The following is a 17,827-nucleotide window of genomic DNA, read 5'->3' on the forward strand; positions in this document are numbered from 1 at the left end:
TCGTTTTAACATTTTTTAACGGTTAACAGTTTAGAGTTACAGAGGGAGTCTAGTGCTAGAATTATTGCTCTCGCTCTAGCAATCGCCGTGATACCTCACGTGTGGTTTGAACAATGTTAAATGGTACCTTACCCCTGTTCAAATGTACAAATTCACAAATCTAGATGATGATCAATGCTGGAGGAGTTGTTCCCTAAAAGGCTCTCTAATCCATATTCTCTGGGAATGCCCCCACATTTATCCCTTCTGGAAAAAAAGTATTTTCCTTTATCTCAGAAATCACGGGAATTCTAACCGATCCCTTTCCTTCCCTAGCCATTCTTGGCTTAGGAAAAGAATCGTATCCACACAAGCTCAGAACCCTGGTAATGCATATACTGTTTGCAGCAAGACTGCTTATTATGCGTAAATGGAGGAGCTCCTTAATCCCAAACATTTTAGGTCTTAAGTTCCAACTTTAAACTAGTTAAAGAATATGAATTTAGTTCCGCCCTGCAAAACAATACTATTACAAAATATAAAGATAACGAGCAGGGCCTTCTAGTTCCTCCTATATTGAATTGTATTGTAACTGTATTGTCTTCCCTCAGGAAACTGTTGGCACTATATAAATCATGTATAATAATAATGATAATAAAAATGCCTGGAAGCCTTGGCTGTTTATCCAAAATGTGCATGGGCTTTCTACCCCTGTATGATATTATAGCGAACAATACTATTTCTTTGATCCTTGATTGCCTTTCTCTTTGTAACATCCAGACCGGTTTAACAGACTCTATTTTACTGTTTATTACTGCATTTATACATGTTTGTTCTACTGCAATGTGTATCTATCCTTGTAATTTGAAAACCAATTTTCACAGAAAAATCTCCATAGGCGTCGCTTTAACATTTTTTAACGGTTACCAGTTTAGAGTTACAGGGGGAATCTAGTGCTAGAATTATTGCTCTCGCTCTAACAATCACCGTGATACCTCACGTATGGTTTGAACAATGTTAACGTTTGCAGGCGCAACTTACGTATGCGCTCACTTCTGTGTTCTTCTTTTTATTTTATTTTTACACTTTACCTTTTTTAATGTATTTATTTTTTATCACTTTTATTGCTGTCACAAGGAATGTAAACATCCCTTGTGACAGCAATAGTTAGGTGTCAGGTATTTTTTTTTTCAAGTTTGGCTGTTTAGAATACTGACATTTTTAAAAAAAATCTGGCGCCTTTAGGGTTCCAGCAAATCGAAAGGGTTGTCATAACATTTCTTCAAGGTTACTAGATCTGAGACCCAATCAAAGCTGATTTCAGCTTTGTTTGGATCTCTGGGCAGCCAGCAGATGTGGCGGCTGATCACTCAGGCCTCCCGGTGGGATGGGAGAGCCCGGGCGAGGCACCCCCGCGGTACAACCCCTTGAAGTAAAAGGCCGCATATTTGCGTTATGTCGGCATGAAGGGGTTAAAAAAAAGGCATGGGGTTCCCCTCCAAAATCCATACCAGACCATTTATCTGAGCTGTGGCTGTGGGGGTCTGCGGACAGGGGGCTTATCGAAATCCGGAAGCCCACTTTAAGAAAGGGGGCCCCCAGATCCCGGCCACCCCCCTATGTGAATGAGTATGGGGTACATATTACCCATTTACCCACAAAAAAAACACTATGTACCCCATACTCATTTTTTTAAAGGGGGCTTCCAGATTCCGATAAGCCCCCCTGCCCAAAAGCCCCCCCCCCCGCCCACAGCCCAAGATTGTGAGGAAGAGGCCCTTTGTCCCCATCAACATGGGTATAAGGTGCTTTGGGGTGGTGAGGCAAAGCACCCTGCCCCAAAGCACCCCCCCCCGTTAAGGGCATGTGGCCTTGTTATTATTATGACTTTTGTGTCGCACCGGGCCTTAAAAGTAGTACATGCTGTACATGCAGCCTGCTGTGGTGAATAAAGATGAAATGTTACTTTGTGGCATTTTTTAATAAAGTTACAATTCTTTTAGTTTTAAATATGAATGAATAAAGTTGAAAAAGTGAACAATATGATGTGTCATTTACAACACATCAGCACCTCTCCCTTCACAATGCACAGGTGGCTGTGGTATGATGCAGCCATAGGCATGATGTGCTGCAAAATAATTAAAAAAAAAAGGACCTTCTGTTTAGTGTGCAAGCTTCTTTCCCTATGCATTACCAAAGGCATACATCCTCCTTTGTTAATGCAGATGAACAAAGGCAGATGTATGTTTGAAGTTAGGCCTGCAAGAACGCCATGACTGTTCCCATTAATAAAGTGGGGGAAAAAAAAAACCTACACGAAGGGCCAGAAAGTATGTTATTCACAGGTTCACCAGGTGAAAATAAAGGCAAAAAGCCTGAAATCAGAAAACAAATGTAGCTACTACGTTTATGAACTGGTAGGCTGCAATATATTACATCTTTCTTTTTGGATTTAGATACACTTTTAAACTTTGCAAAGAAAACTATACTGCGCAGAATTTTTTAAATGGATTAGAAATGTTAAACTTGTATTATTGATTTGTGTAGAAATACTGTATAGCTTCATCTATAAATATATCAGTCTTATTATTTTACAGTTTTCTTTTCCTCTCAATGTCATGATGTCAAATTTGTGGCTGTTCTCTCCAATCATTAGCAGGTAAATATTCTGCATTTCTCTCTCCCCCCCCTCCTTTTCTTCCCTTTCTCCCACTTTTTTTTCCCCTTTTTTTTTTTTTTCTTTTGTTTTGTTGTTGTCTTAATTAGCAGACATGGCGGGGATTTTTGGAAATTCTAATTGTTAATGGATTATAGGTACTGGTAGTGGTGTTTAGGATATTGATGCCCTTATGGGAGTAATTGAAGTTCTTTTTGATCCTATGGTCCTTTGGTTCTATATATGTCGTTATTATGTATCAATGTTATTATATATGAATGGTTTCTTTTGTTATTTTTGTATTATTATTTTTGAAAATCGTAATAAAGAGATATTGAAAAACAAATATTCTGCATTTCAGAAGCAAATGCTTGTAGAAAGATCATTACTGTAAGTCTGTAGTTGATGGTGTATTGCTATTGAAATTCTTGTTTTTATTTTTAGAGTTCTAGAAAGAACTCCTTCAAGCAATGCTATAGTGCGGACTACTACTGCAATAACCATCTTTAATTCTGGATTAAAGGTACTAATGTTTATTGACATAATAATGAAAAAAACACTGCTGTTTAAAGGGAAATATGCATAAAGCTTTAACAACAATCTTCGTTTTACAAATAAATATTCAAATTTGAACTTTAATCAGAAAATTAAGCCCTGATTGATAACTTAATGCTGGCCCCTCATGCAGGTATAGCTATGTAAAACATTAAAAATAAATGACTATACTGTTTAAAATCTAGTAAAGCTCTTTCTAATCCTACTCGGCACAGCCTCAGTTGGCCTGTATTCTCAGCATTGTGCCGATAATAAGAGCAGTGAGGGAGTCTCGCTAGAGGCCTATCTGCTGACAACTTTAAAGTGATTGTAAAATCTCGTGTTTTTTTTCTATTAAAATAACAAACATGTTATACTTACCTGCACCATGCAGTGGTTTTGCACAGGGCAACCCAGATCCTCCTCTTCTTGGGTCCCTGGCTGGAGCTTCTGGCCCCTCCCTCCTGTTAAAGTTCCCCCACAGCAAGCAGCTTGCTATGAGGCAGGGTTCGTACGTCATGAAAATCCTGGAAAAGTCATGGGATTTTGACATGACACTTTCCAGGCCTGGGAAAGTCATGGAAAATGAGTAAACCCCATTAAGTTTTGGAAAATTCATGGAATATGAGAACTCGACACTGTGGAGCAGCGGATGCTTAATGATTTTATTGCTTAATGCTTTTATTGCTTAATAATTTTATTGCCACATATTTTACATTGGTGTAAGCGTCTATGTCCTTCTGGGTCCGCAGTTTGCCCTGAGACTGTCACTGGCCAGCAGCAGCAGCTGAGAGATGACAACCAATCAGGCAGCGGAAGCGCATAGTCACTGGAGGGAGGGCCGGCCGCATGAACGTGATGACGCGGGGGTGCAGTAACCGGACCGGTTTCCGCCCCCTCCGGCGTCATTATGTTCATGCGGCCGACCCTCCAGTGACTATGAGCTGCCTTCCGCTGCCTGATTGGTTGTCATCTCTTGGCTGCTGCTGCTGGCCAGTGACAGTCTCAGGGCAAACCCCGGACCCGGAAGGACACCTACCGGTCCTATAGACGCTTACACCAATGTAAAATATATGTCAATAAAATTATTAAGCATCCGCTCCACTGAGTGGCGCCTTTTAACTCTTTTCTGCCTGTTCGTGGGACTGTGGCTTCGGCCTAAGAGTAGTAAGCGCCGCATTTTGTGCATCTGACTGTGCCATCCATATCAGTGCAGCTGCACCTTCATGACTGCCTGATCTGCTTTATTCCTGGCAAGCAGGAGCACCCATTTAATGTTCTTTCTCCAGTATAGACAAGAGTACGTGACGCATTTGTGCATCTGTGCCATCCATACCAGTCCGCCTGCACCTCCATCATGACTGTGGCTTGGGCCTTAAAGAGTAAGCGCTGCATTTTGTGCATCTGACTGTGCCATCCATACCAGTCCGGCTGCACCACCATCATGACTGCCTGAACTGATGCTTTATCCCCAAGCAGGAGCGGCCATTAATCTTCTTTCTCCAGTTACAGTATATTGATCAAATTACAACTTTATGTTGGTAACACAGTTTCAGCTAAAGTTAGTGTGTTCACAGTGTTACAGCAATGCCAGGGAAATGCAGCTTTAAAAATGCATGGCTTCTTGACGAAAAGTATGAGAGGTGGCTGGAGAAAGATCAGGACCCGAGACATGCTAAATGTACAGTGTGTCGTAAAACGCTTGACATTTCGAACATGGGAGAGGCAGCGCTGTCTAGCCACGCTAAAGGCGCAAAGCACCAGTCTGCAGCTGCGTGCTCGACAGCTTCCAATCCGATCACTGGCTTTTTCACCCGTGCGCCTGAAGTGACACCAGCTCCCAGCTGCGGCAGCGGTGCTTCCATCTCATCCACTGTAAAATAAGGGACCATTTTGAGTCACGCTGTATCCAGAAACAAAACCCTAACTGCAGAGGTACTGTGGGCGCTAAAGGTGGCTAATTCGCTCTATTCGTACAAGTCTTGTGAAGACACAGGCCAGCTTTTCCAGACTATGTTCCCAGACAGCAAGATAGCGGCCAGCTTTGCATGCGGCGAACGTAAGTTCTCATATTTATGCACTTTTGGACTGGCTCCTTATTTTAAGGCTCCATTCACACTAGTACGACTTGTCAGGCGACTTGTGTGTCCTCAAGTTGCCCTAAGTCGCTTGTCATAACAAATGCAATGTAAATGAATGAGAGCCGTCTTAATATGCACTACTGAAGTCGCTCCGACTTCAGAAAAGGGTCCTGTACTACTTCAAGGCGACTTGTATCCGACTTGTGCCAATAGACTTCAATGGGAGTCGCCTCCAAGTCGGATCCTTATGTTTTGTCAAGCAACTTGTTATCAGACTTTCCAGGAAGAAGGAAAATTAGCCAGGCATTCCCCACATTGCAGCCATGCCTACAGTTCCTATATACCATTCTCTCTGCCTGGTCTGTGTGAGTGGCACTGGTGGACACAGATAAGTGGCACTGGTGGGCACTGATACGTGGCACTGATGCATGCACTGGTGGACACTGATACGTGGCACTGGTGGACACTGATACGTGGCACTGGTGGACACTGATACGTGGCACTGGTGGACACTGATACGTGGCACTGGTGGACACTGATACGTGGCCCTGGTGGACACTGATTCGTGGCACTGATATGTGGCACTGGTGGACACTGATACGTGGCACTGGTGGACACTGATACGTGGCACTGGTGGACACTGATACGTGGCACTGGTGGGCAATGGCACTGGTGGACACTGATACGTGGCACTGGTGGGCAGTGGCACTGGTGGACACATACGTGGCACTGGTGGGCAGTGGCACTGGTGGACACTGATACGTGGCACTGGTGGACACATACGTGGTTCTGGTGGGCAGTGGCACTGGTGGACACATAAGTGGCACTGGTGGACACTGATACGTGGCACTGGTGGGCAGTGGCACTGGTGGACACATACATGTCACTGGTGGGCAGTGGCACCGGTGGGCAGTGGCACTGGTGGACACATACGTGGCACTGGTGGGCAGTGGAACTGGTGGACACATACGTGGCACTGGTGGGCAGTGGCACTGGTGGACACATACGTGGCACTGGTGGATACTGATATGTGGCACTGGTGGGCAATGAGGAAATGCGTAAAAAAAAACAGAAAAGGGGAATTAGGTCACAACACATATTCTGATTGGCCAAATACAAAGTCGTCTATCATATAAGTCGCTTTAAATAATTCACAAGTCGCGCTGAAGTCGCGTAAAGTCACGGTAAAATAGCTGTAAAAATTCGCTCCGTCATGGGGCGACTTATGGTCGCGGTACTGTGAACCGAGTATAAGAAACTGACTTTGACAAATGTATCGAAGCAAAGCGTCTATGTTTTGCTCTTTTGATGAAAGTCTCAATCACTATTTACAGTCTAAACAGTTAGACATGCATGTCAGGCTATGGAACGGGTCCGAGGTGAAAACGAAATACATCCGCTCAGAGTTCATGGGCCATTCATCAGCTGAAGACATCGCTAAAAAAAGAATAACTTGCTCTCAGAGATCGGAATCAAGAATCTTGTCCAGATCTCAATGGACGGACCACTCATGAACTGGAAAGTATTCAAAATATTCCAGAACAGGCCCGGACTGGGACAAAAAATAGGCCCAGGCATTTTAGACTGAGCAGCCGGGGGGGGGGGGGGTGGCGTTCGTCGGGATGGTTGATGACAGGATTTAATGTTCCAGGATGTGTGGATTCGATTACGGTACCTTTTTTAGTTTAATCTGACAGACTGGGTCCAATTTAGATCAGAGCTGCCATATGATGCTGTTTTTTCTGTCTTACTTTAAATCCTGTTTTGATGGTTGAGTCCTAAAAATAGTATGAAGCAGCACAAGATGAGGGTTACTCTAATCAAGGGGTAGACAACCTTTTTGGGCACAGTGTGCCGAAAAAATGTTTTCAAAGAAATTGGGAGTGCCAGATACATAAAAAACAACTGTCAACTTCATATAAAGTAACTGCTGTAAACCGCTTGAATAATAGTAAGAAATCAGGTGAGATCAGATCAGCCCCAATTCCTGCACTATCACACCTAAAATCACCCCAATTCCTGCACTATCACTCCTCAGATCAGCCCCAATTCCTGCACTATCACACCTCAGATCACCCCAATTCCTGCACTATCCCACCTCAGATCACCCCAATTCCTGCACCTTCACACCTCGGATCAGCCCCAATTCCTGCAACTTCACACCTCAGATCAGCCACTGGCAGCAACAATTTTATTCAAATCAGGATTTCTTCTGCAAATAGCCTGGCCTGGCAGGCTGGCACTGACAGCAAATATTTTATTCAAATCAGGATTTCTTCTGCAAATAGGCTGGCATCAGAGTCAGACAATTACCAAAACCAATGTCATCAGACACATGATCAAAAAAATAGGAAAAATAAGGTTTTCTTCTGCAAATAGGCCTGGCAGTGGCATCAGATCAGACAATTAACAAAAACCAATCTCATCAGACACATGACATGACCAAATCAAATCAGGATTTCTTCTGCAAATAAGCTGGCCCTTTCGGCAACAATTTTATTCAAATCAGGATTTCTTCTGCAACTAGACTAGTACTATGCCTGCCACCAGTGCCAGGCCAGCCTATTTGCAAAAGAAATCCTGATTTGAATTAAATTGTTGCTGCCAGTGCCACCCTATTGGCAGAAGAAATCCTGATTTCTTTGAATAAAATTGTTGCTGCCAGCCCAGCCTATCTGCAAAAGAAATCCCTAAGTAGAAGTCACTCCTCTCTCCAGTCCTCCACTTACCTTGGGTGTGCTGTGTGGTGTGGCTGCAGAGTGTTCCCGCTGCACTCTTATAAAACCACAAGGCGGGCCCCTCTGCAGAGTCACCTGACACCTTTTTCCACCCCCCTGAGCTTCACACATTACTTGAATTGGCTGGTTTGAATAGAAACACTGGGAAGGGGGTGGAGCGAGCGAGCTAGAGAGGACCCACTTCTGCTTGATATTGACGTGAAAGAAGTGGGAACATTTGACTGTTGACTTGTCCGGCTCCGCGGCCAATCAGCCTTCTGCTCAGGGGGGTGTGACCCCCCCGAACAGAAGGCTGATTGGCCGCGGAGCCGGCCGCAGTGAGGGAAGTCAAGTCCACAGTCAAGTAAGTGTTCCCCGCTTCTTCACGTCACGATATCAGGCAGAAGGGGGTCCCTCTGCTCTGCTCCACCCTCTTCATTACCAGTACCACCCCCTGAGGCCTGGCTGTGCAGCATTTATTGGCCGCGCTGCAGAGCTGGGCTCAGCATCAGCCCACTGCCCGGCTGACAGTGCCGTGTCTCAGTGACAGTCCAGTGCTGGGACAAGGTCATCCAGTGCCCAGGGCAAAGATGGTAAACTGCGCCCCCCCTGGGATCGGACTAATAGTGGTGTAAGGTCTGTAATGTTTGCGACATGCACTGAAATAGTACTTAGTGTTACACTGCAGCGACAGTATGTTGTTTGTGTCAATCTGAGGAGAACTGATTGGCCTCTAGGTCAGTGGGATGAGGGAGGGTAGGTGGACTCTGAAGGGTGCATAGACCTAAAGGGCTCTAGGAGGGCTCTGAGGGAGGATGGGGGGTGAAATGTCTCTAAGGGCTCATTCAAACATGCTGCTATCATTACTGTTGTTTGACAGGTGGTGAGGGGGCTATAAGTTGCTACCATCTGTTTTATCCCTAAAAATGCGGACCTACTGAGCCTCTATAGTGTGCAGTACATGCCATTTCACTTTTGCCATGTGCAGGGCCCTGACTGGCAGTATCTCCTTGTTCAGGTGGGTGGTTGGGGCACTTTAAAATGCAGCTCAACTGCCTATTTTTACCTCCCTCTAACCTGTGTGATGAAGCCCTATGGCCTTGCTTACACGTGCTGGTGGGGGGAGGGTCATAAAATAAGGGGGTTGAGTTGCAGTTTTACTGTCTCCACCCCTTTAAGCTTCAAAGGCAGCTGTGTGGGGTAAGCCCATGATGCAGCGTTGATGTTATGCATCCTAAAATGTTTTGATTGATAGGCTGCCCTACAGGTGAGAAATTTAAAAAAATAAGTCCATGACCCTTTTCTAAAAACGTGTCACATTACACAGTGCTGTGGCATCATGTGGTTTGGGTGTGTGTAAAAATGTGTTCATTAGCAGATGTGCGGGGGTGCCCTTAACCCATCAATGGCACTGCGGAGCACCTACTAAAGGACAGTACGCTTCGGTGTTTGTCAGGAAAGCCACAATTTTGTGCACAATCCTGACATGCAAGCAGGTTCACACTTTTGTGCGGTGGTTTGGCCGCAGTGCGATTGTATGTGCAGTTTACCTGCAGATTTAGGTGCGCTCCCAATTAATTCTCATGGACTGTGCATTTTCTGAACGTGCATCAAAGATGCAGCATGCAAGACTGTGATTTGCTTTCATGAAAACATGCAGTCTGATAGAATTTAATGGAAGTGCACTTACAATTGTGGGTAAACTGCACATACAATCATGCTGCGGCCATCCTGCTGCTCACCTATGTGAACCCACTATTAGGGATAAGAAAATAGTGAATCAATGAATGAGTAGGGTGGGGTGGTATGTGCTAGAGAAGAGCAAAGTGATGGGGTGCAGAGAAAATTTGAATATTCTAGGCTGTGTGGGGACAGGACAGAAGAGCTAATAGCAAACTGGGATGGAAAGGGTGTAAGATCAGTGTGTGGAATGCTGAGCTGAGACCAGAGGCTGCAGGACAAGTGTTGTAGATATTTATAGACAGAACAGATAAGAGAAGGACAAAAAATCAACAGGGCAGAGAAGCAAGGAGGATTGGTGTGGCTTTACTGGCTTACATTCACTGCATGTCAGACAGTCTTATCTTTGTGATGAGTGAGAGCCGCGGTCCACCGGGAATATGCCCGGTCTGCCCTATGGCCAGTCCGGGCCTGCTCCAGAAGCAAGTGCAGGAAGATGCGGGAAAGTCCCTAATTAACATTGGTTCATGCGGGTTGCACATACTGCACAATGCGTTCAGAGATGGATGTAAATCCACCGGATTGGGAAGTTGAACACGAACTCTCTAGCTTGTATTGGCTGTTCCATGATTGCCCTGCACGTCACAAGGATTTTATGACAGCAACCGGTTGTAAAACTCCCATGCTTAAATTTTGTAAGCACCGGTGGATTGAGAATGTCAACGTTTCAGAAAGAGGATTGATACTCTGGCCACACGTCAAAACGATACATCGAGATGGTAGAAAGAGGGAAACTACCCAATCCAAAAGTAAAGTCATTTGAAGAGGTGAAGATGCGCTGTGCTGATCCTCTCTTCCCAGTGAAAGTGGGAATAGTCAACAGCATTGTAAGAGAAGTCGACTCCTTCCTCACTATGTATCAGTCTGACCAACCAATGCTGCCATTTCTCTCTGGTGATATGTACAACTGATTAAAGGTAAGGATAAACAAAAATTCTGTGATTGCTAATAATGTTTATTAATATAATGATATGCACTGCAGTGCATTACAATTTGGCTCGTAAATTAGCAAAAAGCACTTAATTTTACTTTTTCATAGGCATCATGGGACGATTTCTAAAGGAAAAGCATCTGGAAGAGGCCACATCCACTCTAAAGCACCTCCATGTCCCTTATCAAGACAGCATTCTGCACAAGGACAGTTCAAAGATTGACATTGGGTTTGCAGCAGAAACCACCCTGACCCAACTCAAATCTTCCAAAAAAAATTCAGATAGGCAAAAACTAGAGATTAAGATGGACTGCAAGAAATGTTTGATCACACTCCTTGACAAGTTTCTGAAAAAGACTCCAGTGCATCACATGTTAGTGAGAAGCATGCAGTGCCTTGACCCGAGACGCATGGCTGGAAGTAAGAAACTCTGCGTAACTCAAATGAGAAGGATGTTGCACATACTTGTTGAGGCTAAACATGTAAATGAGGCAGTGTGCAATGATATCCTTAGGGAGTTTAGAGAGTTTTGTGATTTTGCTGCTCTTCAGGTAAAGTTCAGAGAATTTGACCCCAAAACTGCTCGAGTGGACACCCTGCTGTATGAGACAATGGGAACAAAACCATCACTTTCCAGAGTGTGGAATGTGGTGAAGCTTCTTCTTGTCTTATCACATGGTCAGGCAATCGTCGAAAGAGGTTTTTCAATCAACAATGAATTAATAGTTGAGAATCAGAGGGAAAGATCTCTGGTGGCTCAGAGGCTCATTGTTGACCATGTCAGTTATGTAGGGGGCATAACCAAGATAGAAATCACAAAGGATCTGCTGCTTTCAGCTGCAGGAGCCAGGCAGACGTACCATGGGTACCTGGAGGAAGAGAAGCGAAAGAAAGAACAACAAGCTGTTGACTTAAAGAGGAAGGTTTTCACAGATGAGCTGGAAGATTTGAAAAAAAAGAGGGCTAGGCTGGAAGCGGACATTTGTGCTCTTGAGAAAGCAGCGGATGAATTTGCTGAAAAGGCTGAATCTTCAGGCAATCTGACCTTTATCAGCAAATCCAACAGTTTCCAACGTACTGCAAAAGAAAAGAAAGAATCTCTGCTCAAAATTGAAAAACAGATTGATGAGAAGCTTTCAGAAATGAAAAATTAAATGGTGTTGATTTTTTTGGCAATGTTTAAGTTAACTTGTTAAAGACTGTTATCGGGTCAATTTATGGCACTTTTAAGTTCAGTGTTGCTGGACACAAATAGGGGAGGAAGCAACACTAATGAGACCGACTGTTACATAGTTAGGTTGAAAAAAAGACCATCTGGCTCAACCAATAAAAAAAAGACACAAGTTCATTTGGCTCAACCAATAAAAAAACAAGGAGGGTGCCAAGGAGGGACAGATTAACCACTTGCCGACTGCTCACTAGAGCTGTACTGCAGCAAAGTGGCTCTTGTAGGTCTGACGACGTAGACCTACGTCGCCAGACACTCTCCTTTCTCGGCGCACGCCGCCGGGGCTCGCTCCCGCTGTATTCAGTCACAGCGGGAGTTCGGGCCAGGGGTGGAGCAGCGGCGATCACCGCTGCTCTTCCCCGATTGTCGGGGAATCGAGTGTGGAGATCCACCTGCTTGTGTAAACACAAACGGGCGGATCTCCTAAGTGACAAACAGTGACAGATTGCTGGGTTCAGCATAGCTGAACCTGCGATCTGTCCTTGTGTCACTCAGTCACCTCCCCCCACACACATTAGTAAGCACCAGGCATATATGAACCCCTCCCTCTCCAATAAAATTAACCCCTTCCCTGCCAGTGTCATTTTTACAGTAACAGTGCATATTTATAGCACTGATTACTGTAGTAATGTCACTGGTACCCCCAAAAGTGTCAAAAATGTCAGTCAGGGTCCGATCTGTCCGCCGCAATGTCGCAGTCCCGCAAAAAAAATCGCAGATCGCCGCCATTGCTCGTTAAAAAAAAAAAAACACCAAAAATGACAGAAATCGTTCCCTTAGTTAGTAAACGCAATACATTTTGCGCAAACCAATCAAAATACGCTTATTGTGATTTTTTTTACCAAACATAGGTAGCAGAAAACAAATAGGCCAAAAATTTTAAAAAATTTTGATTTTTACATTTTGGGGGGGGGGGGGGGGGGAAATTTCATATAAAAAAATGTGAAAAATATTGTTATTTTTTCAAAATTTACCCTTTTTTTTTGTTTATAGCGCAAAAAGTAAAAATCGCACAGGTGATCAAATACCCCCAAAAGAAAGCTCTGTTTGTGGGAAAAAAAGGACGTAAATTTCGTTTGGGTTCGGCATCGCACGACCGTGCAATTGTCAGTTAAATTCGCACAGTGCCGAATCGCAAAAAGTGGCCTGGACGTAAGACCGCAAAATCCCCCCATGGTAAAGTGGTAAAGAGGGAGAAAAGAAAAGCTGAAGAGATGACAGGATAAATTCTGCTTCCAGGGAGTAGGCCAGGGGATAGTGTCTCCCTGATTCTCTCTTATTTCTTCTGGCAGGGCTGTGAGCCACCTAATCTGATACTGATATCGAACTGATCGTATCTGGGCTCTGTTGGAGGCAAGTTCAGCAAACTTTACAGAGGTTAGGATGCCAGTTCCAATTTTCAGTGAAGTCAATAGGAGCTGAATCCTACAAATCAGTAATAGACCAATAAGCAAATAATTGTCTAACAAATGGCATTAGGGCTGGGCATTGCCCTAGGGGACATTTAACAATTATGGTCACCCTACCCCCTTGTTTATGTTTAGCTGCAGATCCAAGGAACTATCATGTTGGTAGGGGTTATATCAGGTAGGTTGGCGGGCGATCCATTATGATTGATGAGAGTCTGTATTTTCAGATGGCAATATTGATGATGGATTTACATTGTGTCCTTTTTTTTTTTTTATTTATTTAAAATTGCTGGTATTCTTACTGTTCATTTTATTGTGAATGAACGATACTATGTACCCCTTTTTCATTTAGGGGTGGGGGGTGTATTTGGGGGCCCCTTTATTTTTCAAGGGGATTTCCATATTCTGATAAGCACCCTGTCTACAGACCCCCACAATCACTGAGCCAGGATTGAGGGGAAGAGGCCCTTGTCCTCAACATTGGGACAAGGTGCTTTGCCAGGTCCATGTTGAGGTACATGTTAAAGTCCATGTTGAGATAAAACATTGTGCACAGGGTCAAACTAAACACCAATTGTCAGTGGACAAAAATGATTTGTTGGAACAGCTTACTTCCTTGGAAACTTTGCAGAACTTAGAAGAGCCTAGCCAACCAACAACTAATAGATCTCCACCTTTCCCTTTAGAAATTGCTTGCATTACAAACAAAGAGAACATTTTTTCACACATAGTAGCCAAATTTTTAAAGTGTTCGGACAGTAAGTTAAGATCTTGTTTAGGCTGCTTGTTTAGCCCATATCAAAAATAAAACGTAAAGTGTATGATTTCGGACAATACAAAAATCTTGTATAGTAGCTGGGCAGTATGTAAGCTGCTTGTTTAGACTAGGGGAGGCAAGACAGTTTTTTTCCTAAAATAAGAGTGTAGTATTTTTCTGACCAGAGCCAAAATTATTGTACAGGGACTAAATAGCATGTAAGCAGCCTATTTAGGCTGCAAAAAGATGTAGAGATAAGACAGGTTGTATTATTTCAGAGGAAATATCCACACATATTGTACACTGGCAGAACAATATAGATGCCCGCCGACACATGTTTTTTATGTTCATATATTTTATTATTTCAGGTACTTATATAGCGTTGTCAATTTACGCAGCACTTTACATATACATTACACATTCACATCAGTCCCTGCCCTCAAGGAGCTCACAGTCTAAGGTCCCTAACTCACATACATACACAGTAGGGCCAATTTTTATACAGGATCCAATTAACCTACCAGCATGTCTAACAAAAAATTGTTAATAAAAATTTTACATTAAAGAGGAAGCAGCAAATGAATTAAGGTCACGGATGAGTAGAAAAAACTGACAGGCAAAAAACAGTAAAGATAACACAAATGAATAGAACTGATGATAAACTATGATGTATTTTTAGTTACACAGGGCCTAATTCAGTATAAGTTTGGAGTAGAGCTGCTCACTTCTCCAGAAATAACTCCAGCCTAAACTCATTGCATCCTAATTAGGTAAGTGGCTGGAGTTAAACCATCAACTAGATGCTTTAATGAATTCGGAGTTGGAGTTAACTTAGACTGAATTCGGATTTGGAGTTAACTTAGGCTGAATTTGAGTTTGGAGTTAACCAAATTCCCTTTGTGTTTTTCATAAAAGGAAATTTGTCTATTCTGATTCACTATTACACAGCAATGTCATCTATTATGGTTTATTTTAGTTTTAATTTTAAGGTATAGTTATGTATCTTATGCGTTTTAACCTTTAGATTTTCTAATAGCAGACTACACAGCTGTCTAATTAGCAGTCTTCATTCTTTATTCATCTGAAACTTGAAACTTTCAGGCATATCTGATTGTATTCAGCACTTTGGTGTAGTGGGCTAAGCTCACAGCTAAAGATTGCTAGGTCATGAGTTCAAGGCCAGACCATGATAACACCCTGTGTGCCATAATTTTTTTTGGCCACATAGTAATACATTGGCTACATCACCTAAAATTGCATGTCAATGGCCATGTATATTCAAGAAACAAACATGCATATGTGCAGGGTGCAATTATGCATTTGCCAAGTTTCAGTATTTATTTATAGCTGTCTAAAATATAAGAAGGTGATGGCACACTTGGGATTTGAACTCATGCTCTCTGTGTTTATAGCCAGGAACACTAACCACTAAACCATTGAGCTGAGCATGATTACCCCTGGAATATTTATTCCCATGTTTCAATAGTTAACCACTTCCTTACAGGGCAGTTACACCCCTTCCTGCCCAGGCCAATTTTCAGCTTTTTATACTGTTGCATTTTGAATGACAATTGCGCGGTCATGCAACCCTGTACCTAACACAAATGTATCACAGTATTTTCATAAAAAAATAGTGCTTTCTTTTGGTGGTATTTGATCACTGCAAGGTTTTTTTTCTATTGGCAAAAAGAACACCTAAATATTTGACCCCTAAAATAATGTGTTTTTGTTTATGGAATAAAATTTGGTAAATCAATATGTTTTTTGTTGCACTGACGAGCATTGAAGAGGCTGCGCTGGCAGGCACTGATGAGACACTAATAATATGCAGCACTGATAGACAGATAGGTGGCACTGATATGCAGCATTGATAGGTGGCACTGATGGGCAATGATTGGCACTGGTGGGCAGCACTGAAAGATGGTAATGATGGGCAGCATTGATGAGGAGGGCACTAACAGGTTCCCTGAGCACTGATTGGCATCAATGGTGGCATGGGTGGGCATCCCTGGTGGCATCCCCCAAGGGTCTGCACTGGTAATCAATGCTCTGATTACAAGCACAGACCCCCCCCCCCCCCACACACACACACTTACTTTGCATATGAATGCCATTTCTTCACAGCTGAAAGTGGCCCTCACCATGATTAGCCAGTTGATTGTGACCACTTGCTGGAATGTGTGCAAGCCAATTTGGTGTCATTTCTGGTCCAGGGCGAACGCCAATGTGCCATTTGCAATTTATTGTAAAGAGATTTTGCTTTATTTTAAAAATGGCGCACACAGACAACTAAAATGTATTGGAAATCTTTTACCTAGGCCAGTGATGGTAACCCTTAACCCCCCCCCCCCCCCCCCAAGATGTTTTTGCCCTACATTTCCCAAAATGCTCATGTACTCTGCAGTGTAGGTGAGCATCATGGGAAATGTTACAAAACACCTGTGTTGCCAAGGTTCATCATCACTGACCTAAGCCAACTAAAAAGGCGAGTGAGCGCTGTAGCAATCTTTTATTTAGTAATCCTTTTTAGTGATTTTTTTATTAAATGTTTTGGTTACATTCATCCACAGCGACTGAATGGAAATTTTGTATTATTCCTTAATTTATATATTTTTAGCTAAATATATACATAAACACTTTAATTTTTTCTTACAATTTAGCCACACACACACCCCACACACACACACCCCACACACACACACCCCACACACACACACCCCACACACACACACCCCACACACACACACCCCCCACACACACCCCACACACACCCCACAAACACCCCACAAACACACCACCCCCGCCCATACACACCCACACACACTTCGCTGGAGTAAAGGGAGAAACCCTACCCATGTTCATACTGTACTGCCATTGCACACACACACAAAAAATACAAGAAATGGATTACATTCAATAGACACAAAAGGTATCTGAATTACATCTAGACAAATATGAAGAAAAGAAAACAAAAAAACAGGAGCTGTGTACAAATGAATAAGCTTTATTGAACATGTATAAAACATCAGTAATCACTCAAGCAAGCATGTGAAATGCCCCCCCCCCCAAAACCCCCAAATCAAGTAATTTTTATTCAAATTACAGTGCAAAAAGATACAACATATGATGGATAGATAGAGCTTACAATATCCAAAAGTCAAGCAAAATAAGTTGTAGACACCTTAGTATTAAGCATAAAACATACCCAACATACTTTTATGTTAATTGTTTGCATGAGCCTGTCTTTCCATTTAAATACCATCAAATCAGTAGAACATACAGCTACACAGAGGCATGAAAATAAAAAAAAACATGTATAGAGTACATAAAGACACACTTTGCAAAAACTATACCAAACAGTTAGAGCATGAAAAGTATTCATCCAACAGAATACACTTACTGCAATATGGATCATTAGGCATGCCAGCAAACCCCCACCAGCAAATTTTTTTTTTTTTTTATACCACTTCAGTAATTTCCATCCAGAGACTATTCAGCTTGGTGCTCATTAAATATCTCCAACAATGTCATACATCATCGTGGTATAGACTTAGCTTTTAATTAGTACTCTCCATTTCTTAAACTTCCAGATGCCCTCGGCATCTATCTCCTCTCTTTTTTTATCCAGCATATAAAAGAAATACAGCTTACTTAGCCATAAACCTATACATTGTTTGCTACTTAGTGAAACATATTTATACGCATACAAATTACGTGCCTCCCACAATACCTCCTTTAGGGCACATAACAGTAGCCACAGTAGCTTCTGTTTACCTTTTCCTAGAGTCCCCAACC

General features: G+C 42.9%; 1 protein-coding gene across 1 annotated transcript in view; it reads left to right on the top strand.

Moving 5' to 3' along the window:
- The window catches only part of PM20D1 (peptidase M20 domain containing 1), a gene marked incomplete at its 5' end in the record, with an annotated part of 305,608 nt that overhangs the window by 211,848 nt on the left and 75,933 nt on the right, over positions 1-17,827 (top strand). The window contains 2 exons of the mRNA XM_082244535.1: positions 2,577-2,638; positions 3,080-3,158. Coding sequence (XP_082100661.1) covers positions 2,577-2,638; positions 3,080-3,158 — 141 coding nt within the window. The remainder of the gene's footprint in view (positions 1-2,576; positions 2,639-3,079; positions 3,159-17,827) is intronic.

This window comes from Pelophylax lessonae, assembly GCF_965119305.1.
Source record: "Pelophylax lessonae genome assembly, chromosome: 2".
NCBI lineage: Eukaryota > Metazoa > Chordata > Amphibia > Anura > Ranidae > Pelophylax > Pelophylax lessonae.